Raw genomic sequence first — 19,866 nt, 5'->3', positions numbered from 1 at the left:
GGGGGTAGTATTATAGTAGTTATATTCTTGTACATAGGGGGCAGTATTATAGTAGTTATATTCTTGTACATAGGGGGCAGTATTATAGTAGTTATATTCCTGTACATAGGGGGCAGTATTATAGTAGTTATATTCTTGTACATAGGGGGCAGTATTATAGTAGTTATATTCTTGTACATAGGGGGCAGTATTATAGTAGTTATATCCCTGTACATAGGGGGTAGTATTATAGTAGTTATATTCTTGTACATAGAGGGCAGTATTATAGTAGTTATATTCCTGTACATAGGGGGCAGTATTATAGTAGTTATATTCCTGTACATAGGGGGCAGTATTATAGTAGTTATATTCTTGTACATAGGGGGCAGTATTATAGTAGTTATATTCTTGTACATAGGGGGAAGTATTATAGTAGTTATATTCTTGTACATAGGGGACAGTATTATAGTAGGTATATTCTTGTACATAGGGGGCAGTAATATAGTAGTTATATTCTTGTACATAGGGTTCAGTATTATAGTAGTTATATTCCTGTACATAGGGGGCAGTATTATAGTAGTAATATTCTTGTACATAGGGGGCAGTATTATAGTAGTTATATTCTTGTACATAGGGGGCAGTATTATAGTAGTTATATTCCTGTACATAGGGGGCAGTATTATAGTAGTTATATTCTTGTACATAGGGGGCAGTATTATAGTAGTTATATTCCTGTACATAGGAGGCAGTATTATAGTAGTTATATTCTTGTACATAGGGGGCAGTATTATAGTAGTTATATTCCTGTACATAGGGGCAGTATTATAGTAGTTATATTCCTGTACATAGGGGGCAGTATTATAGTAGTTATATTCTTGTACATAGGGGCAGTATTATAGTAGTTATATTCCTGTACATAGGGGCAGTATTATAGTAGTTATATTCCTGTACATAGGGAGCAGTATTATAGTAGTTATATTCTTGTACATAGGGGGCAGTATTATAGTAGTTATATTCTTGTACGTAGGGGGCAGTATTATAGTAGTTATATTCCTGTACATAGGGGGCAGTATTATAGTAGTTATATTCCTGTACATAGGGGGCAGTATTATAGTAGTTATATTCTTGTACATAGGGGGCAGTATTATAGTAGTTATTTTCCTGTACATAGGGGGCAGTATTATAGTAGTTATATTCCTGTACATAGGGGCAGTATTATAGTAGTTATATTCCTGTACATAGGGAGCAGTATTATAGTAGTTATATTCTTGTACATAGGGGGCAGTATTATAGTAGTTATATTCTTGTACGTAGGGGGCAGTATTATAGTAGTTATATTCCTGTACATAGGGGGCAGTATTATAGTAGTTATATTCCTGTACATAGGGGGCAGTATTATAGTAGTTATATTCTTGTACATAGGGGGCAGTATTATAGTAGTTATATTCTTGTACGTAGGGGCAGTATTATAGTAGTTATATTCCTGTACATAGGGGGCAGTATTATAGTAGTTATATTCCTGTACATAGGGGCAGTATTATAGTAGTTATATTCCTGTACATAGGGGCAGTGTTATAGTAGTTATATTCCTGTACATAGGGAGCAGTATTATAGTAGTTATATTCCTGTACATAGGGGGCAGTATTATAGTAGTTATATTCTTGTACATAGGGGGCAGTATTATAGTAGTTATTTCCCTGTACATAGGGGGCAGTATTATAGTAGTTATATTCCTGTACATAGGGGGCAGTATTATAGTAGTTATATTCTTGTACATAGGGGGCAGTATTATAGTAGTTATATTCTTGTACGTAGGGGGCAGTATTATAGTAGTTATATTCCTGTACATAGGGGGCAGTATTATAGTAGTTATATTCCTGTACATAGGGGGTAGTATTATAGTAGTTATATTCCTGTACATAGGGGGCAGTATTATAGTAGTTATATTCTTGTACATAGGGGGCAGTATTATAGTAGTTATATTCCTGTACATAGGGGCAGTATTATAGTAGTTATATTCTTGTACATAGGGGGCAGTATTATAGTAGTTATATTCCTGTACATAGGGGGCAGTATTATAGTAGTTATATTCTTGTACATAGGGGGCAGTATTATAGTAGTTATATTCTTGTACATAGAGGGCAGTATTATAGTAGTTATATTCTTGTACATAGGGGGCAGTATTATAGTAGTTATATTCCTGTACATAGGGGGCAGTATTATAGTAGCTATATTCCTGTACATAGGGGGCAGTATTATAGTAGTTATATTCTTGTACATAGGGGGCAGTATTATAGTAGTTATATTCCTGTACATAGGGGGCAGTATTATAGTAGCTATATTCCTGTACATAGGGGGCAGTATTATAGTAGTCATATTCTTGTACATAGGGGGCAGTATTATAGTAGTTATATTCTTGTACATAGGGTGCAGTATTATAGTAGTTATATTCTTGTACATAGGGGGCAGTATTATAGTAGTTATATTCTTGTACATAGGGGGCAGTATTATAGTAGTTATATTCTTGTACATAGGGGGCAGTATTATAGTAGTTATATTCTTGTACATAGAGGCAGTATTATAGTAGTTATATTCTTGTACATAGGGGGCAGTATTATAGTAGTTATAGTCCTGTACATAGGGGGCAGTATTATAGTAATTATATTCTTGTACATAGGGGGCAGTATTATAGTAGTTATATTCTTGTACATAGGGGGCAGTATTATAGTAGTTATATTCCTGTACATAGGGGGCAGTATTATAGTAGATATATTCCTGTACATAGGGGCAGTATTATAGTAGTTATATTCTTGTACATAGGGGGCAGTATTATAGTAGTTATATTCCTGTACATAGGGGGCAGTATTATAGTAGATATATTCCTGTACATAGGGGGCAGTATTATAGTAGTTATTTTCCTGTACATAGGGGGCAGTATTATAGTAGTTATGAAAGGAAAACGAAGGAAAAGAGGTCGGGAATCCGGCAGCCATACAAGAATGTCCAGGGGTAAACGACTTCTTAAAAAAGTATTCCAAAAAGGTTTATTTCAAAAAAGTTAAAAACATCACTAGCCAACATGCTAGGATATGGACACAGAGGCAGGCAGACAAAAGAAACACAGCACAGTGTGGTGGAGGTAACGCGTTTCGGACTATGTAAGCGTCTTAGTCCTTAATCATACCTGTCAAACTTCTAATCCCTGCCGGAGTTAAGTAGAGTAACTAATGGGTGTGTGTACGTATTTTCCGGTGTGGGGAAAGAAAACCACACCCCCACAAAGGTGGGGGGGAGTGAAGTGTAGCGAGCTGACTGACACTATGTGAGTTTTAGTAGAAATACAAAAGATCCTGTCTGTGGTTTAACCCTTTGGGGTAACGAGTGTCTAAATTCAAAATCCAATATGCTTCTTTAGATAGAAGCTTTTTCTTCCAATCGCCTCCTCTCATGGGGCGAGATACTTGCTCAATAGCAGTCACTAGCATGCCCTTCATGTTGCCTGAATGCACTTCTTTGAAGTGTTTTGAAATACCCGACAGGTTACGGGTGCTGGAAATAGTTTTAGGATTGGCCCCTGTGACATGTTCGCTGATACGGTCTTTGAGCTTTCTCATGGTGCATCCTATGTATTGTAGCGAACATCTGGAGCACTGGATGAGATAGACTAGATGTGTGGATTCACAATTCATGTAAGTTCTTATGTTGTAAATGATATTGTTATGAATAGAGGAGAATTGTGTGGTTTTGTTAATGTATTTGCATACGTTGCAGCGCAGACCTCCACAACAGTAGCTACCTGTAGTTTGCAACCATGTTTTGTTCTGTGCAGTGTTGGTGAAAGTATTGGGAGATAGGATATCACCTAGAGTTTTAGCTCTTGTGGACACAAATGAGACTCCATTGTCTAAAATCTTCCTGAGTGTAGGGTCACGGTTAAGGAGAGGTAAATGTCTCTTAATGATGTTAGTAATGTCATAGAATTGTGAACTGAATTCTGAGCTAAATGTGAGTTTAGGACTATCTTGTTTATTTTTGGGTAGTGTTTGTAGATATTCAGATCGAGTTTTTTTATTGACAATGTGCATGGCCCTTTTACAGGAATTTTTGGAGTAGCCCCTGGCTTTGAGGCGCTCTGTGATAGTGTAGCATTCTTCTTTGTATTTTGACTCTGTGGTACATGCTCTCCTGGCCCTGACATATTCCCCAATGGGGAGATTCTTTACAGTATGGGGGGCATGACAGCTAGTGGAGTGTAACAAAGTATTTCCAGATGTTTTTTTGCGAAACAATGATGTTTGAACCTGGCCTGTTATATTGTCTCCAACTAGAGTGATGTCAAGGAATGGAATAGTATGTTTCTCAAATGCATATGTGAATTTTAGATTATAAGGATTCTTGTTGATGTACTCCATAAAGGGGATGACTGTCTCCTGGTCGGAATTCCAGACCAGGAGACAGTCATCAAAGTATCTGCCGTACCATGTTATGTGACAAGAGAAGGGGTTAAGAGGTGAAAATAAGTAATGTTCTTCCCATAGAGCCATATAAAGATTCGCTAACGAGGGCGAGAAACTAGCCCCCATGGGGCAACCAAGTTTTTGGATGTAATACTTAGTGTTAAAAATGAAAAAGTTGTTGGATAACAAAAAAGTCAAGACAGAAATCATATAGTCCTGTAACACAAGATCATAATTGCTGAACTTTCTGAGATGGTATTCCAGGGCTTGGTTAGCCAGGTTATGCGGGATAGACGTGTACAATGCGACTACATCACATGTAAGCCAATTGGAAGAAGAAGACCAGTTGAAATTGTCCATGACTGTAAGTACCGCTTTTGAGTCTTGTAAAAAGCCAGGAAGACGCAAGACTAGGGGCTGTAGAAGTTTGTCGAGCCAGATGCCCAGCCTTTCGTTTAATGAGCCTACACTAGAAACAATAGGTCTAAACGGAGGTGGAAAATTAGGCTTATGTGACTTGGGTAATCACACGCCGAGCACAAGCTGCTGCTACATTTGGGTGAGCCGATACCACTACTTTTTTCTCTCTTTTTTTCCCTTCATTATAGTAGTTATATCCCTGTACATAGGGGGCAGTATTATAGTAGTTATATCCCTGTACATAGGGGGCAGTATTATAGTAGTTATATTCTTGTACATAGGGGGCAGTATTATAGTAGTTATATTCTTGTACATAGGGGGCAGTATTATAGTAGTTATATTCTTGTACATAGGGGGCAGTATTATAGCAGTTATATTCCTGTACATAGGGGGCAGCATTATAGTAGTTATATTCCTGTACATAGGGGGCAGTATTATAGTAGATATATTCTTGTACATAGGGGGCAGTATTATAGTAGTTATATTCTTGTACATAGGAACAGTATTATAGTAGTTATATTCCTGTACATAGGGGGCAGTATTATAGTAGTTATATTCTTGTACATAGGGGGCAGTATTATAGTAGTTATATTCTTGTACATAGGGGTAGTATTATAGTAGTTATATTCCTGTACATAGAGGGCAGTATTATAGTAGTTATATTCTTGTACATAGGGGGCAGTATTATAGTAGTTATATTCCTGTACATAGGGGGCAGCATTATAGTAGTTATATTCCTGTACATAGGGGGCAGTATTATAGTAGATATATTCTTGTACATAGGGGGCAGTATTATAGTAGTTATATTCTTGTACATAGGAACAGTATTATAGTAGTTATATTCCTGTACATAGGGGGCAGTATTATAGTAGTTATATTCTTGTACATAGGGGGCAGTATTATAGTAGTTATATTCTTGTACATAGGGGTAGTATTATAGTAGTTATATTCCTGTACATAGAGGGCAGTATTATAGTAGTTATATTCTTGTACATAGGGGGCAGTATTATAGTAGTTATATTCCTGTACATAGGGGGTAGTATTATAGTAGTTATATTACTGTACATAGGGGGCAGTATTATAGTAGTTATATTCCTGTACATAGGGGGCAGTATTATAGTAGTTATATTCCTGTACATAGAGGGCAGTATTATAGTAGTTATATTCTTGTACATAGGGGGCAGTATTATAGTAGTTATATTCTTGTACATAGGGGGCAGTATTATAGTAGTTATATTCTTGTACATAGGGGGCAGTATTATAGTAGTTATATTCTTGTACATAGGGGGCAGTATTATAGTAATTATATTCCTGTACATAGGAGGCAGTATTATAGTAGTTATATTCTTGTACATAGGAGGCAGTATTATAGTAGTTATATTCCTGTACATAGGGGGCAGTATTATAGTAGTTGTTTTCCTGTACATAGGGAGCAGTATTATAGTAGTTATATTCCTGTACATAGGGGGCAGTATTATAGTAGTTATATTCCTGTACATAGGGGGCAGTATTATAGTAGTTATATTCTTGTACATAGGGAGTAGTATTATAGTAGTTATATTCTTGTACATAGGGGGCAGTATTATAGTAGTTATATTCTTGTACATAGGAGGCAGTATTATAGTAGTTATATTCCTGTACATAGGGGGCAGTATTATAGTAGTTATATCTCTGTACATAGGGGGCAGTATTATAGTAGTTATATTCCTGTACATAGGATATAACAGTATTATAATCGTTATGGCCATGAAAATCGATGTAGGTAACAGGAGTAAGAGACAACTTCTTAAAGACATTTGTGAGGAGGTTTCTCCGGTTGCTCTTCTTAAAGAGATAGTTACTAGACACTTCTTCCTGAGTGGAGGAATAATCGATGCCTCGTTCTGCCTCATCCATCATCCGTTCATTGAGTCACCACTGACCTCATTGTATCACTTTACAACTCGTGTGAATTATCTGACTAGTCCTCTGTTGGGTCCTCTCTCTTCTGGGTGGGGTGGGGGTGGGGGGGGTGTTATCTCCCCGGTGCAGCATCCGGTGATGAGACCTTGGGTGTCGGCAGTGGTTCTTCATGGCTGAGGGGATCTGCTGATAATTACGGGCTGTAAGTGGTTTTTAATGTCTGCGTTCCATAACAATGAGGTGCGTGTATTATCGTGGCGCGGGCGGTACAGTACATCTAATACCGCAGATGACATTATGTTACACTTCCTATCAGACCGTGCAAACCTTCAGCAGAACGGCGCTGACATTAATAACACGGCGGGAGATAAATCAGTGTTACCTCTAATACCCCCGGCACAATGTTCCTACTACCAGGGTTACATTGTATCAGATGATTATGACTATTATGTATCGGATCTGATGCTGCACCTTGTCCGGGCTGTCGGTGGACGGTGGACGCCATGTCCTGGTAGGTTAGAAGTTGCTTCATACTCCTTCCATCTACAGATGATGGATTGTACATCGTGAGCTGTTCAGAGCCTCCTAACCCTGCTGTGCACTGTGCTACCACTGTATTCCCGAGCTGTCCTCTAGGCTCCTTAGTTTTCATGATGATGCTTGTTCACTAATGTTCTCTCACAAACCTCCGAGGCCTTTACCGAGTATTTATAGTTATACTGATTCTCTATTTTTTATGTGTATTTATGTGTTATGTATTTACTGGGGCACATTTACTTACCCGGTCCTGTCGCGATCCCGCGGTGTGTTGTCCATCGAGGATTCAAGTCTGCCGCAATTCACTAAGACCGTGCACCCAAGTATCTGCATATGTCACTTCTGCACCGAGGTCCGCCGGAGTTCACCTTCCTCTTCCCGGTGCATGTGAGTGCTGATCTTGCGACACAAATCCGTTTTTAAATTCAGCGGTTTGTCCAAATCCGTCGGGTTGTCCGACTTCCATGCCCCCCGATTTGTGCCGCATGCAAGCCGGCGCTGTTGCGCCACAATCCGATCGTGTGCGCCAAAACCCCGAGACAATTCAGCACAAAACGGAAATAATCCCGAAACCCAATGAGAGTGCGGCATTCGGAACCTTCGTAAAAGTGCCCCACTGTGTGTATATCATATATGTATATGCTTCTATATCCTCTATGTGTTATATATATATTTGTGTATGTCTATACTTATGCTTCATATGTTGATATAATGGGGCACATTTACTTACCCGTCCCATTGACCCCGCCGATCCGGAATGTCCGATGAGGATTCGGAGCTGCCGTGATTCACTAAGATCGTGCGTCCAATTTCCTGCATGTGTCGCTTCCCCGCTCAGGTCCGCCGGAGCTCAGCGTCTTCTTCCCGGTGCATGTGAGTGCTGAAACAATTTAGTTTTTAAATTCCGCAGTTTGTCCGAATCCGTCGGGTTGTCCGACTTCCATGCACCCCGATTTGTGTCGGATGCAATCCGATGGCGTGTGCCAAAACCCCGAGACAATTCAGGGCAAAATTTAAAAAGTCGGGAAACCCAACGGAAATGCGGCGTTCGGACCCTTAGTAAATGAGCCCCACTGTGTATTCCTGTATATACTTTTGTCTGTGTATTTATATATAGTGTGTATATCTGTTGGTTCTCCCCTAATTCCACCCTCTGACCGCCCGTCCCCTCCAGTCTTTCCTCTTTAGAGCAGATTTATTAAGGGAAGGCGTCCAGATATCGCCGGCTGCTGCGGGAGGTTCTCCTCCATAAACCCGTAAATAAATGGCTCCTCCGGATCTTATTACCGTGATGAATGTCCTTCCCACTAAGTGAATAAAAGTCAATTATTGGATAAATATCTCACTCCTCAAAATCTCCAGTTTTGTGCATCTGCTACGAGAACATGATAGATAGGGAGAGATGGACGGCCGGGTGCTGCTATCATTAGGAGGCAGGAGAGCTGCGTACATGTATCTGCTGGATCACATGTATCCACTCACTGGACACAAATAGCGGTCACATATACTGATGTAGCAGAGCTGAGATTGGGTTGTACAGGGTTGTATCATTAGATCAGTTGAATGCAGCTCTGGATGTGACTGGAGTATAATAAATGACTTATACTGAGTTATCAGCAGTCAAGTATTTGAAAAGTTTTTCAACTTCAGTTTCTCTTCCCATTTCTGCAGGACACAGATGTGGACTGGGATGATCTATGGGACCAGTTTGATGAGCGCAGATATCTCAATGCCCAAAGATGGAAACCTGGAGAAGATCCCTACAGGCTGTACGCCTTCAACCAGAGGGAGAGTGAGCGCACCCCCAGTGACCGGGTTATAAAGGACACCAGACACTACAGGTAGACGCACTGATTTCTGTCTATCTATGATATGAAAAATAACATACACTGTATGTAATGTATATGCCTCTGGCAGAATAGTGAGTGCAGCTCTGGGGTATAATACAGGATGTAACTCAGGATCAGTACAGGATAAGTAATGTCATGTATGTACACAGTGACTGCACCAGCAGCAGAATAGTGAGTGCAGCTCTGGGGTATAATACAGGATGTAACTCAGGATCAGTACAGGATAAGTAATGTCATGTATGTACACAGTGACTGCACCAGCAGCAGAATAGTGAGTGCAGCTCTGGGGTACAATACAGGATGTAACTCAGGATCAGTACAGGATAAGTAATGTCATGTATGTACACAGTGACTGCACCAGCAGCAGAATAGTGAGTGCAGCTCTGGAGTATAATACAGGATGTAACTCAGGATCAGTACAGGATAAGTAATGTCATGTATGTACACAGTGACTGCACCAGCAGCAGAATAGTGAGTGCAGCTCTGGGGTATAATACAGGATGTAACTCAGGATCAGTACAGGATAAGTAATGTCATGTATGTACACAGTGACTGCACCAGCAGCAGAATAGTGAGTGCAGCTCTGGGGTATAATACAGGATGTAACTCAGGATCAGTACAGGATAAGTAATGTCATGTATGTACACAGTGACTGCACCAGCAGCAGAATAGTGAGTGCAGCTCTGGGGTATAATACAGGATGTAACTCAGGGTCAGTACAGGATAAGTAATGTCATGTATGTACACAGTGACTGCACCAGCAGCAGAATAGTGAGTGCAGCTCTGGAGTATAATACAGGATGTAACTCAGGATCAGTACAGGATAAGTAATGTCATGTATGTACACAGTGACTGCACCAGCAGCAGAATAGTGAGTGCAGCTCTGGGGTATAATACCGGATGTAACTCAGGATCAGTACAGGGTAAGTAATGTCATGTATGTACACAGTGACTGCACCAGCAGCAGAATAGTGAGTGCAGCTCTGGAGTATAATAAGTGATGTTAAACCTAATAACAAATATTGAGCTTGTGTTCACCAATGCAAAACATCCCAATTATGGGTGACTTACTGTATGACTACCCCCCTGAGTACATTCATATACTAAAACTTGTAGATGAAGTCTTAAACATGTGAGTAGATGTAGATCTTTATGGGGAATAATTTAGCTCAGTATCCGGAGGCGTCTGCTCCGTGATTTATCTCCGGGATGTTATCATCCTCCTGGCAGCCGGTGAGTGAATTACCATTGGCAGTGTCTCGCTGGTGCAGCACATGTGGCGCGGGGGGCGCAGGTGCAGGTAATATAATATGCACCAGCGCCGGGCGCGGATAAACAGGCGGCTGTCATGTTGGGTTATGGCGCTGACAATAACGGGAGCGCAGTTATTAGTACATCACAGCGTTCATCAGCGGCTTCACCAGAAGCGACAGGATTACACGTCCTCCGCAGATACGACTCTTCTCGCTGCCTCTTAATTAACTTTTCTTAATGTGAATCCGTTCTCTGGATGGGATTTGATTCTATATTGTGGAAAGTTTCCTAAAAATCCTGATCTCTAGAGGATTAAAAATGGCAAAATTTGCATTGGAAATTTGGTGCTTTGGTTGCAACTTGTGACTTCTGGATTGCAGAATTGTAGTTTTTGGTATCGATGGAGAACCAGGGGCTACACAGTCTCACAAAGAAGAATTTAGGATATCTATGAAAAGGGGTCCCACAATCTGAAGGCCAAAAAGTGGGATAGGCCACGTGAATGTCCCCCCTTGAGCAGTCCATATGAAAGTCACTGGTCCCCGGTGATCTTGAAAAGCTCCAACTGCAGCGGGTAATCGGATGATGACAAAGTACCTCCTCAGGGGGCAGAGCTGTGTGATGTCTGGCTGCGGCCGTATTATAAGTCCTCATATTAGCAGGAACATCAGCCCGGACCAGTGGGTGACTAGTCTGGCAATAATCTCCGATGAGCAGCGTCGGCTCTGATGCATCAGCAGCTCAGAATAGCAGCAAGCGCTTCTGTTGTTAGCAAATCTCACTGAAATCTCTAGAGTGAGACCCAACACTAAACCCAAAATGAACCAGAGCTCCAGACAGAGCATTTATTGATAGGTTTGCTCTATCTAGAAATTTTGCGGAGCCAGCCAATCACAGCCTGCAGAGCCCCAGGAAAGATACAACATATTACAAATCTAATAAAAAAAGTATCAGGATGAATATGTCCTCACTATAAGCAGGCTAAAGGGCTCACAATCCATCCACAAATCTGAGGTCCTACTCCAAAAATCCACAAAGTGCAATGAACATAGCAGTTGGTAGCAAATCTCGCAGAAATCTCACGGAAATCTCTAGAGTGAGACTCAACAGTAAATCCCAAATGAACAAAAGCTCCAGACAGAAAGTTTATTTATAGGTTTGCTCTTTCTAGAAACTTTGGAAAACCAGCCAATCACAGCCTGCAGAGCCTCAGGAAAGATACAAAATGTTACAAATCTAATTAAAAAAATGTAATAAAAAAAGTATCAGGATAGATATGTCCTCACTATAGTTTGACACAATAAACAGGGTAAAGGGCTCACCATCCATACACAAATGAGTAATGCCAAGATCTGAGGTCCTACTTCAAAAATCCCCACAGTGCAATGAACATAGCAGTTGGTAGCAAATCTCATTGAAATCTCTAGAGAGAGACCCAACACTAAATCCAAAATTCAAAATCCAACCAGAGCTCCAGACAGAGCATTTATTTATGAGTTTGCTCTGTCTGTAAATTTTGGGGAGCCAGCCAATCACAGCCTGCAGAGCCTCAGGAAAGATACAAAATGTTACAAATCTAATTAAAAAAATGTAATCAATTTTTTTTTTCAAGATGGATATGTCCTCACTATAGTTTGACACAATAATCAGGGTAAAGGGTTCACAATCCATTTGTTATGTCAAGATCTGAGGTCCTACTTCAAAAATCCACAAAGTGCAATGAACATAGCAGAGGGTCCTCTGCCTCTCCCCAGTTTTGGCACCAGAGCCCATTTACCATCTCTACCTCTGTAGATACATCCTTAGCCCTGTACACACCATATGACAGTGGCGGTTCATGGTACTGCATCTCGGTCCCATTGAGGTACATGGGTTACAGCCACAAAATAAAGACTGTACCATGTGCTGTTAGAGATGGTAAAGGGGCACAGGTGTTACTGTATTGTAGGGGCCACGTGTTCTGCTGGGGTCGGACCCCATTGATAAAGTATTAAGTGGTTACATTTTAGCAAAACTTGAGGCTAAAGACCTTCCCTTGTTACACTTGTTCCCGTGTAGTCACAGGAGATCTGCTGCTCTCGCGTCGCTGAGGGGTCGTGCCTTTGTCTCAGTGAAGTTTTCTCCTCCAGAAGTTTCTTTTGCCGCAGCGTCTCATGTGTTATTACGTCCTCGTTTATCTTGTCTTGTAAAGAGAAACTTATTGAATTCCTCTGCCGGCGCCCGGAGATTGCTTCATCTCTTGTCACTTCTTTAAACTACTTTTCTCATCAGATATTTTCTTATGTTATTGTTTTTTTGCTGCTTTCTCTTATCTATCCTCTCATCTGTTTCTCCTTAGATTGTGTTTTTGTTTTGTTTTGTGTTTTTCTTTATATATCTAGAAACTTCAAGAAAACATCTTGGGAGAAAAACCAAAAAAAAACGTAATTTCTATTCACAGAATTGTCATTTTTAGCTGTAAGGGGGCTTGTTTTTTTGTGGAGCGAATTATAATTTTTTAAATATTCAATATAATGTATTAGGAAGCTAGAAAACAAATACAAGGCGGTCCCCGGGTTACGTAAAAGATAGGGTCCGTCGGATTGTTCTTAAGTTGAATTTGTATGTAAGTCGAAACTGTATATTTTATAATTGTAGTTCCAAACAATTTTTTTTTTTTTTGCCCCAGTGACAATTGGATTTTCTAAATTTTAGCTGAAATGGGACCAAAGATTATCAATAAAGCTTCATTACAGACACCTGAAAGCTCATCATTACAGTCTGGGACTATAGTAACATCCAGACAGGTCACCAGAGGTCACAGTGGCAGAGGGGTCGTCTGTAAGTCGGGTGTTCTTAAGTAGGGGACAGCCTGTATTGTCGGGTGGAGTGGGGGAGCTCTGCTCATGTCTTCCAGGTTTGGTTTTGATGGTGTTCTCTGTTCTATAGAAACAATGTTACTTTGATTCTTTGTCACGTGTTACAATGTAACATTTCCAGACTATTATGTTTATGTTTTATTCTTTGTTGTTATTTGTTTACTCTAAGTTGTATATTAAAAGGTAAATAAAAATGAGATTTTTACAATGAATTCACCGGCCTCATGGGTCACAAGTGCAGAAACATTGCCATGTCCCGGCCCAATGTAGAGGATTTTCAGTGACCCCATGAAAGTCTTGTAGACAGATTCTACTCCCTGCAGCTGAATGGAGATCAATAGATAAAGTCAATATTTAAAGCTCTGAACTTATCCTCCAGGGGGCGCCACCACCTCTATAGCCCTAGTGATCTCTCTCAGTCCCTGCATACAACCTCCTATGTCAGGTGATGTTTCGCAGCCTCGGCAGCTCCTCCATGGCCACACGTACAGATGTATCAGCCGATATTAATATTTAATAATGAAGGATCAGCCTCAGAGAATCCTCAATAAATCAGTCTCGGGGCCGGACGGATTTATGGCCTGACTGATGATGTCCCATGAATTATTCATCCTATGCTCCGTGTGTCCAGGGGGTGATGGATACCACAATTATACAGATAATCCACTAGTATAACCTGCAGGGTCCTGATCTATAGGGTTAATGGGCTCTTTCTTTATATTATATTTTCTAGTCTGATCCCTTTAAATACTACAGTAAGGAGTAACCTGATCTCTCTCCGCACTATACATTAGGATCCTGTAGGCAGAACCCGGCAGCCAAGGGGTTAATGATTGAGCACCTGAGTGTCCAGGGGGCTTATCATTTATTAGTGCCTGTTATCTACTGTTATAATCTCTTACATTAGGACTGGACCAGAGATAGAGACTCTAGTTACACTGTGTCCTGGAGCTGAGGTATAGAGAGAGAGACTGACAGCCCTCGCTCTCTCTCTGTCTGTCTCCCTCTCTGTCTTTCTGTCTGTCTCTCTCTCCCCCTCTCTCTCTGTCTGTCTCCCTGTCTGTCTCTCTCTCTCTCTCTCTGTGTCTCTCTGTCTGTCTCTCCCTCTCTGTCTCTCTCTCTCTCTCTGTGTCTCTCTGTCTGTCTCTCCCTCTGTCTCTCTTTCTGTCTTTCTTTCTGTCTCTCTGTCTGTCTGTCTCTCCCTCGCTCTCTCTGTCTCTCTCTCTGTCTCTCTCTCTCTCTCTCTCTCCCTCTGTCTCTGTTCTGTCTGTCTCTCTCTCTCTTTCTGTCTGTCTCTCTTTCTGTCTCTCTGTCTGTCTGTCTCTCCCTCGCTCTCTTTTTGTTTCTGTCTGTCTAGATGTCTATCGTCTATATAGGACCGGATGTATCAGTGCTCAGCACTCAGGTCTCGTTGTGGCGCCAGAATTATCACCAGTTACATCCATCTGTGATGAGTTAATTTCCTGCCTCTTATTAATCACTTTACTTTAGGTGCAATGTTAGATTCGGGCTCTTACACTTCTCTGTCCTGTCTGCAGCTCCCACTCACTTCTCTTCTATAGTGCTACATGGGGAGACTTCTCTGTGCTGTCTGCAGCTCCCACTCACTTCTCTTCTATCCTGCTACACGGGGAGACTTCTCTGTCCTGTCTGCAGCTCCCATTCACTTCTCTTCTATCCTGCTACACGGGGAGACTTCTCTGTCCTGTCTGCAGCTCCCGATCACTTCTCTTCTATCCTGCTACATGGGGGTACTTCTCTGTCCTGTCTGCAGCTCCCACTCACTTCTCTTCTATCCTGCTACATGGGGGACACTTCTCTGTCCTGTCTGCAGCTCCCACTCACTTCTCTTCTATCCTGCTACACGGGGAGACTTTTCTGTCCTGTCTGTAGCTCCCACTCACTTCTCTTCTATCCTGCTACACGGGGACACTTCTCTGTCCTGTCTGCAGCTCCCACTCACTTCTCTTCTATCCTGCTACACGGGGGGCACTTCTCTGTCCTGTCTGCAGCTCCCACTCACTTCTCTTCTATCCTGCTACACGGGGGGCACTTCTCTGTCCTGTCTGCAGCTCCCACTCACTTCTCTTCTATCCTGCTACACGGGGAGACTTTTCTGTCCTGTCTGTAGCTCCCACTCACTTCTCTTCTATCCTGCTACACGGGGCACTTCTCTGTCCTGTCTGCAGCTCACACTCACTTCTCTTCTATCCTGCTACACGGGGCACTTCTCTGTCCTGTCTGCAGCTCCCACTCACTTCTCTTCTATCCTGCTATACGGGACACTTCTCTGTCCTGTCTGCAGCTCACACTCACTTCTCTTCTATCCTGCTACACGGGGACACTTCTCTGTCCTGTCTGCAGCTCCCACTCACTCCTCTTCTTTACAGCCCCATATTACAGATACTTACCTACTACTGTATGTATCTACAAAGTTATTATTGTTAGGACTAAAGATGCCTCTTACTGATTTTGACTGTTTAGAAAATATTTTTTTGGGCCCCACTTTAAGTTGTGCCCAGGGCCCCACTTTGTCTAAAAACCGGCCCTGCAGCCAGTGTTATGTATTATCCCTGGAGAGATGTGTAATCAGACCTCTGTGTATGTTGTTAGTAGCAGCAGCACTGTGATATATGGATTTATATTCCAGTATATAGCTTCTTTAATCTGACACTGCTGTGTTCTTTGCTCTGTGCATGGAGCCTTTTTATTACAGCCACCTCCCTTCTCAGTGAAAAATGCAGAAAGCTTCTGGTTGAATACTACAGCAGTCAGGTAGAGCAGAGAGGAGGTGGTCTGAAGCATCTATATGCAGAGAGCTAAGAGCACAGCAGTGTGAGGATTTCCTTTTATAACCACATCTCCAGAGGATCACATTCCAGCTCTGAGCTTATGTTATTCCTAATACTACATTTATGTTACTTGAGGAGTATAAGCTTCCTACTTGTTGTCAGACTCGACCACTTACCTACAGCTTAGAATATCAGTTTTCAAAATGTTTGTAAATCCCATGATGCATCATGTCTTTTTGAATCTGTCCTTCTGTGGGTGGAGCTTAGATGTCACATGACATTAATATAACACTATATGCTAAAATATGTTGTGGAAAAACTGCTACAAATGAGAAACTAAACAGCTACACTGACTACATGTACAAAGGGGCGGAGCCTTTATTACCAGGATCCTCCATAAAGAGACTTTATGGACATCCCCTTTAAATATGACTTTGAGGATTCACTGCACATTTAACCAGTGATATTCCAGTGATATTCCAGTGTTCAGTCTCCAAGGGGCAGAGAGATGGAATTAAGGTTGTCCCAGCCCCAGTATAACCCCCATCCTCCTCTGCCGTCCTCCGCTGTGTCCTATTCGTCTTGTCACTTGTTAAACCTTGTGGAACATTTCCTTGAATATTGATGGATTTCATCATTTAGCAAAAACTGTAACCGAAAAATGACGCGTCTGCCAACGCAGCCCCCCCCTCCTCTCCCACTGCTCTGAGGACAAAATGTAGAGAGGACTCCAAATATACAAGAGATATACAGCTCATACCTCTACTGGTCCTACTGACTCCTACTGTTCCTGAGATACAATGGCCAACATTTATCAATAACAATGCAGTGTGTACTATGTGCGGTGTGTACTATGTGCGGTGTGTACTATGTGCGGTGTATACTATGTGCAGGGTGTGTACTATGTGCGGTGTGTACTATGTGCGGTGTGTACTATGTGCGGTGTATACTATGTGCAGGGTGTGTACTATGTGCGGTGTGTACTATGTGCGGTGTGTACTATGTGCGGTGTGTACTATGTGCGGGGTGTGTACTATGTGCGGGGTGTGTACTATGTGCGGTGTGTACTATGTGCAGTGTGTACTATGTGCAGGGTGTGTACTATGTGCAGTGTCCTGTGTAGTGTGTACTATGTGCAGGGTGTACTATGTGCCGTGTGTACTATGTGCTGTGTGTACTATGTGCAGTGTGTACTATGTGCAGGGTGTGTACTATGTGCAGTGTGTGTACTATGTGCAGTGTGTACTATGTGCAGTGTGTGTACTATGTGCAGTGTGTACTATGTGCGGTGTGTACTATGTGCAGTGTGTCCTATGTGCAGGGTGTACTATGTGCAGTGTGTACTATGCGCAGTGTGTACTATGCGCAGTGTGTACTATGCGCAGTGTGTACTATGTGCAGTGTGTACCATGTGCAGGGTGTACCATGTGCAGGGTGTACCATGTGCAGGGTGTGTACTATGTGCAGGGTGTGTACTATGTGCAGTGTGTGTACTACGTGCAGTGTATACTATGTTCAGTGTCCTGTGTACTATGTGCAGTGTGTACTATGTGCAGTGTGTACTATGTGCAGTGTGTGCTATGTGCAGGGTGTACTATGTGCTGGGTGTGTACTATGTGCAGTGTGTACTATGTGCAGTGTGTACTATGTGCAGTGTGTACTATGTGCAGGGTGTGTACTATGTGCAGTGTGTACTATGTGCAGTGTCCTGTGTAGTGTGTACTATGTGCAGGGTGTACTATGTGCAGGGTGTGTACTATGTGCAGGGTGTGTACTATGTGCAGGGTGTGTACTATGTGCAGTGTGTACTATGTGCAGTGTGTACTATGTGCAGTGTGTGTACTATGTGCAGTGTGTACTATGTGCAGTGTGTACTATGTGCAGTATGTACTATGTGCAGTGTGTGTACTATGTGCAGTGTGTACTATGTGCAGTGTGTACTATGCGCAGTGTGTACTATGCGCAGTGTGTACTATGCGCAGTGTGTACTATGCGCAGTGTGTACTATGTGCAGTGTGTCCTATGTGCAGGGTGTACTATGTGCAGTGTGTACTATGCGCAGTATGTACTATGCGCAGTGTGTACTATGCGCAGTGTGTACTATGTGCAGTGTGTACTATGTGCAGGGTGTACCATGTGCAGGGTGTACCATGTGCAGGGTGTGTACTATGTGCAGGGTGTGTACTATGTGCAGTGTGTGTACTACGTGCAGTGTATACTATGTTCAGTGTCCTGTGTACTATGTGCAGTGTGTACTATGTGCAGTGTGTACTATGTGCAGTGTGTGCTATGTGCAGGGTGTGTACTATGTGCGGTGTGTACTATGTGCGGTGTGTACTATGTGCAGTGTGTGCTATGTGCAGGGTGTACTATGTGCTGGGTGTGTACTATGTGCAGTGTGTACTATGTGCAGTGTGTACTATGTGCAGTGTGTACTATGTGCAGGGTGTGTACTATGTGCAGTGTGTACTATGTGCAGTGTCCTGTGTAGTGTGTACTATGTGCAGGGTGTACTATGTGCAGGGTGTGTACTATGTGCAGGGTGTGTACTATGTGCAGTGTGTACTATGTGCAGTGTGTACTATGTGCAGTGTGTGTACTATGTGCAGTGTGTACTATGTGCAGTGTGTACTATGTGCAGTGTGTACTATGTGCAGTGTGTACTATGTGCAGTATGTACTATGTGCAGTGTGTGTACTATGTGCAGTGTGTACTATGTGCAGTGTGTACTATGCGCAGTGTGTACTATGCGCAGTATGTACTATGCGCAGTGTGTACTATGCGCAGTGTGTACTATGTGCAGTGTGTCCTATGTGCAGGGTGTACTATGTGCAGTGTGTACTATGCGCAGTATGTACTATGCGCAGTGTGTACTATGCGCAGTGTGTACTATGTGCAGTGTGTACTATGTGCAGTGTGTACTATGTGCAGGGTGTACCATGTGCAGGGTGTACCATGTGCAGTGTGTGTACTACGTGCAGTGTATACTATGTTCAGTGTCCTGTGTACTATGTGCAGTCTGTACTATGTGCAGTGTGTACTATGTGCAGTGTGTACCATGTGCAGGGTGTACTATGTGCAGGGTGTACTATGTGCAGGGTGTACTATGTGCAGTGTGTACTATGCGCAGTGTATACTATGTTCAGTGTCCTGTGTACTATGTGCAGGGTGTACTATGTGCAGTGTGTGCTATGTGCAGGGTGTACTATGTGCAGGGTGTACTATGTGCAGGGTGTACTATGTGCAGTGTGTGCTATGTGCAGGGTGTACTATGTGCAGTGTGTACTATGTGTAGTGTGTACTATGCGCAGGGTGTACTATGTGTAGTGTGTACTATGCGCAGTGTGTACTATGTGCAGGGTGTACCATGTGCAGGGTGTACCATGTGCAGTGTGTGTACTACGTGCAGTGTATACTATGTTCAGTGTCCTGTGTACTATGTGCAGTCTGTACTATGTGCAGTGTGTACTATGTGCAGTGTGTACCATGTGCAGGGTGTACTATGTGCAGGGTGTACTATGTGCAGGGTGTACTATGTGCAGTGTGTACTATGCGCAGTGTATACTATGTTCAGTGTCCTGTGTACTATGTGCAGGGTGTACTATGTGCAGTGTGTGCTATGTGCAGGGTGTACTATGTGCAGGGTGTACTATGTGCAGGGTGTACTATGTGCAGTGTGTGCTATGTGCAGGGTGTACTATGTGCAGTGTGTACTATGTGTAGTGTGTACTATGCGCAGGGTGTACTATGTGCAGTGTGTCCTATGCGCAGTGTGTACTATGCGCAGTGTGTACCATGTGCAGGGTGTACCATGTGC

The 19,866-nt window shown here is 42.4% G+C and overlaps 1 protein-coding gene across 1 annotated transcript in view; it reads left to right on the top strand.

The window, feature by feature from the left end:
- Positions 1-19,866, top strand: part of GALNT14 (polypeptide N-acetylgalactosaminyltransferase 14) — a 357,711-nt gene that overhangs the window by 164,948 nt on the left and 172,897 nt on the right. Inside the window, exon 2 of the mRNA XM_072139983.1 lies at positions 8,967-9,136. Within this exon, the coding sequence (XP_071996084.1) occupies positions 8,967-9,136 (170 nt within the window). The remainder of the gene's footprint in view (positions 1-8,966; positions 9,137-19,866) is intronic.

Source organism: Engystomops pustulosus, chromosome 3 (assembly GCF_040894005.1).
Source record: "Engystomops pustulosus chromosome 3, aEngPut4.maternal, whole genome shotgun sequence".
Taxonomy (NCBI): Eukaryota; Metazoa; Chordata; class Amphibia; order Anura; family Leptodactylidae; genus Engystomops; species Engystomops pustulosus.
Note: the sequence above shows the minus strand (reverse complement) of the source record. Positions and strands in the feature narration are given on the sequence as shown.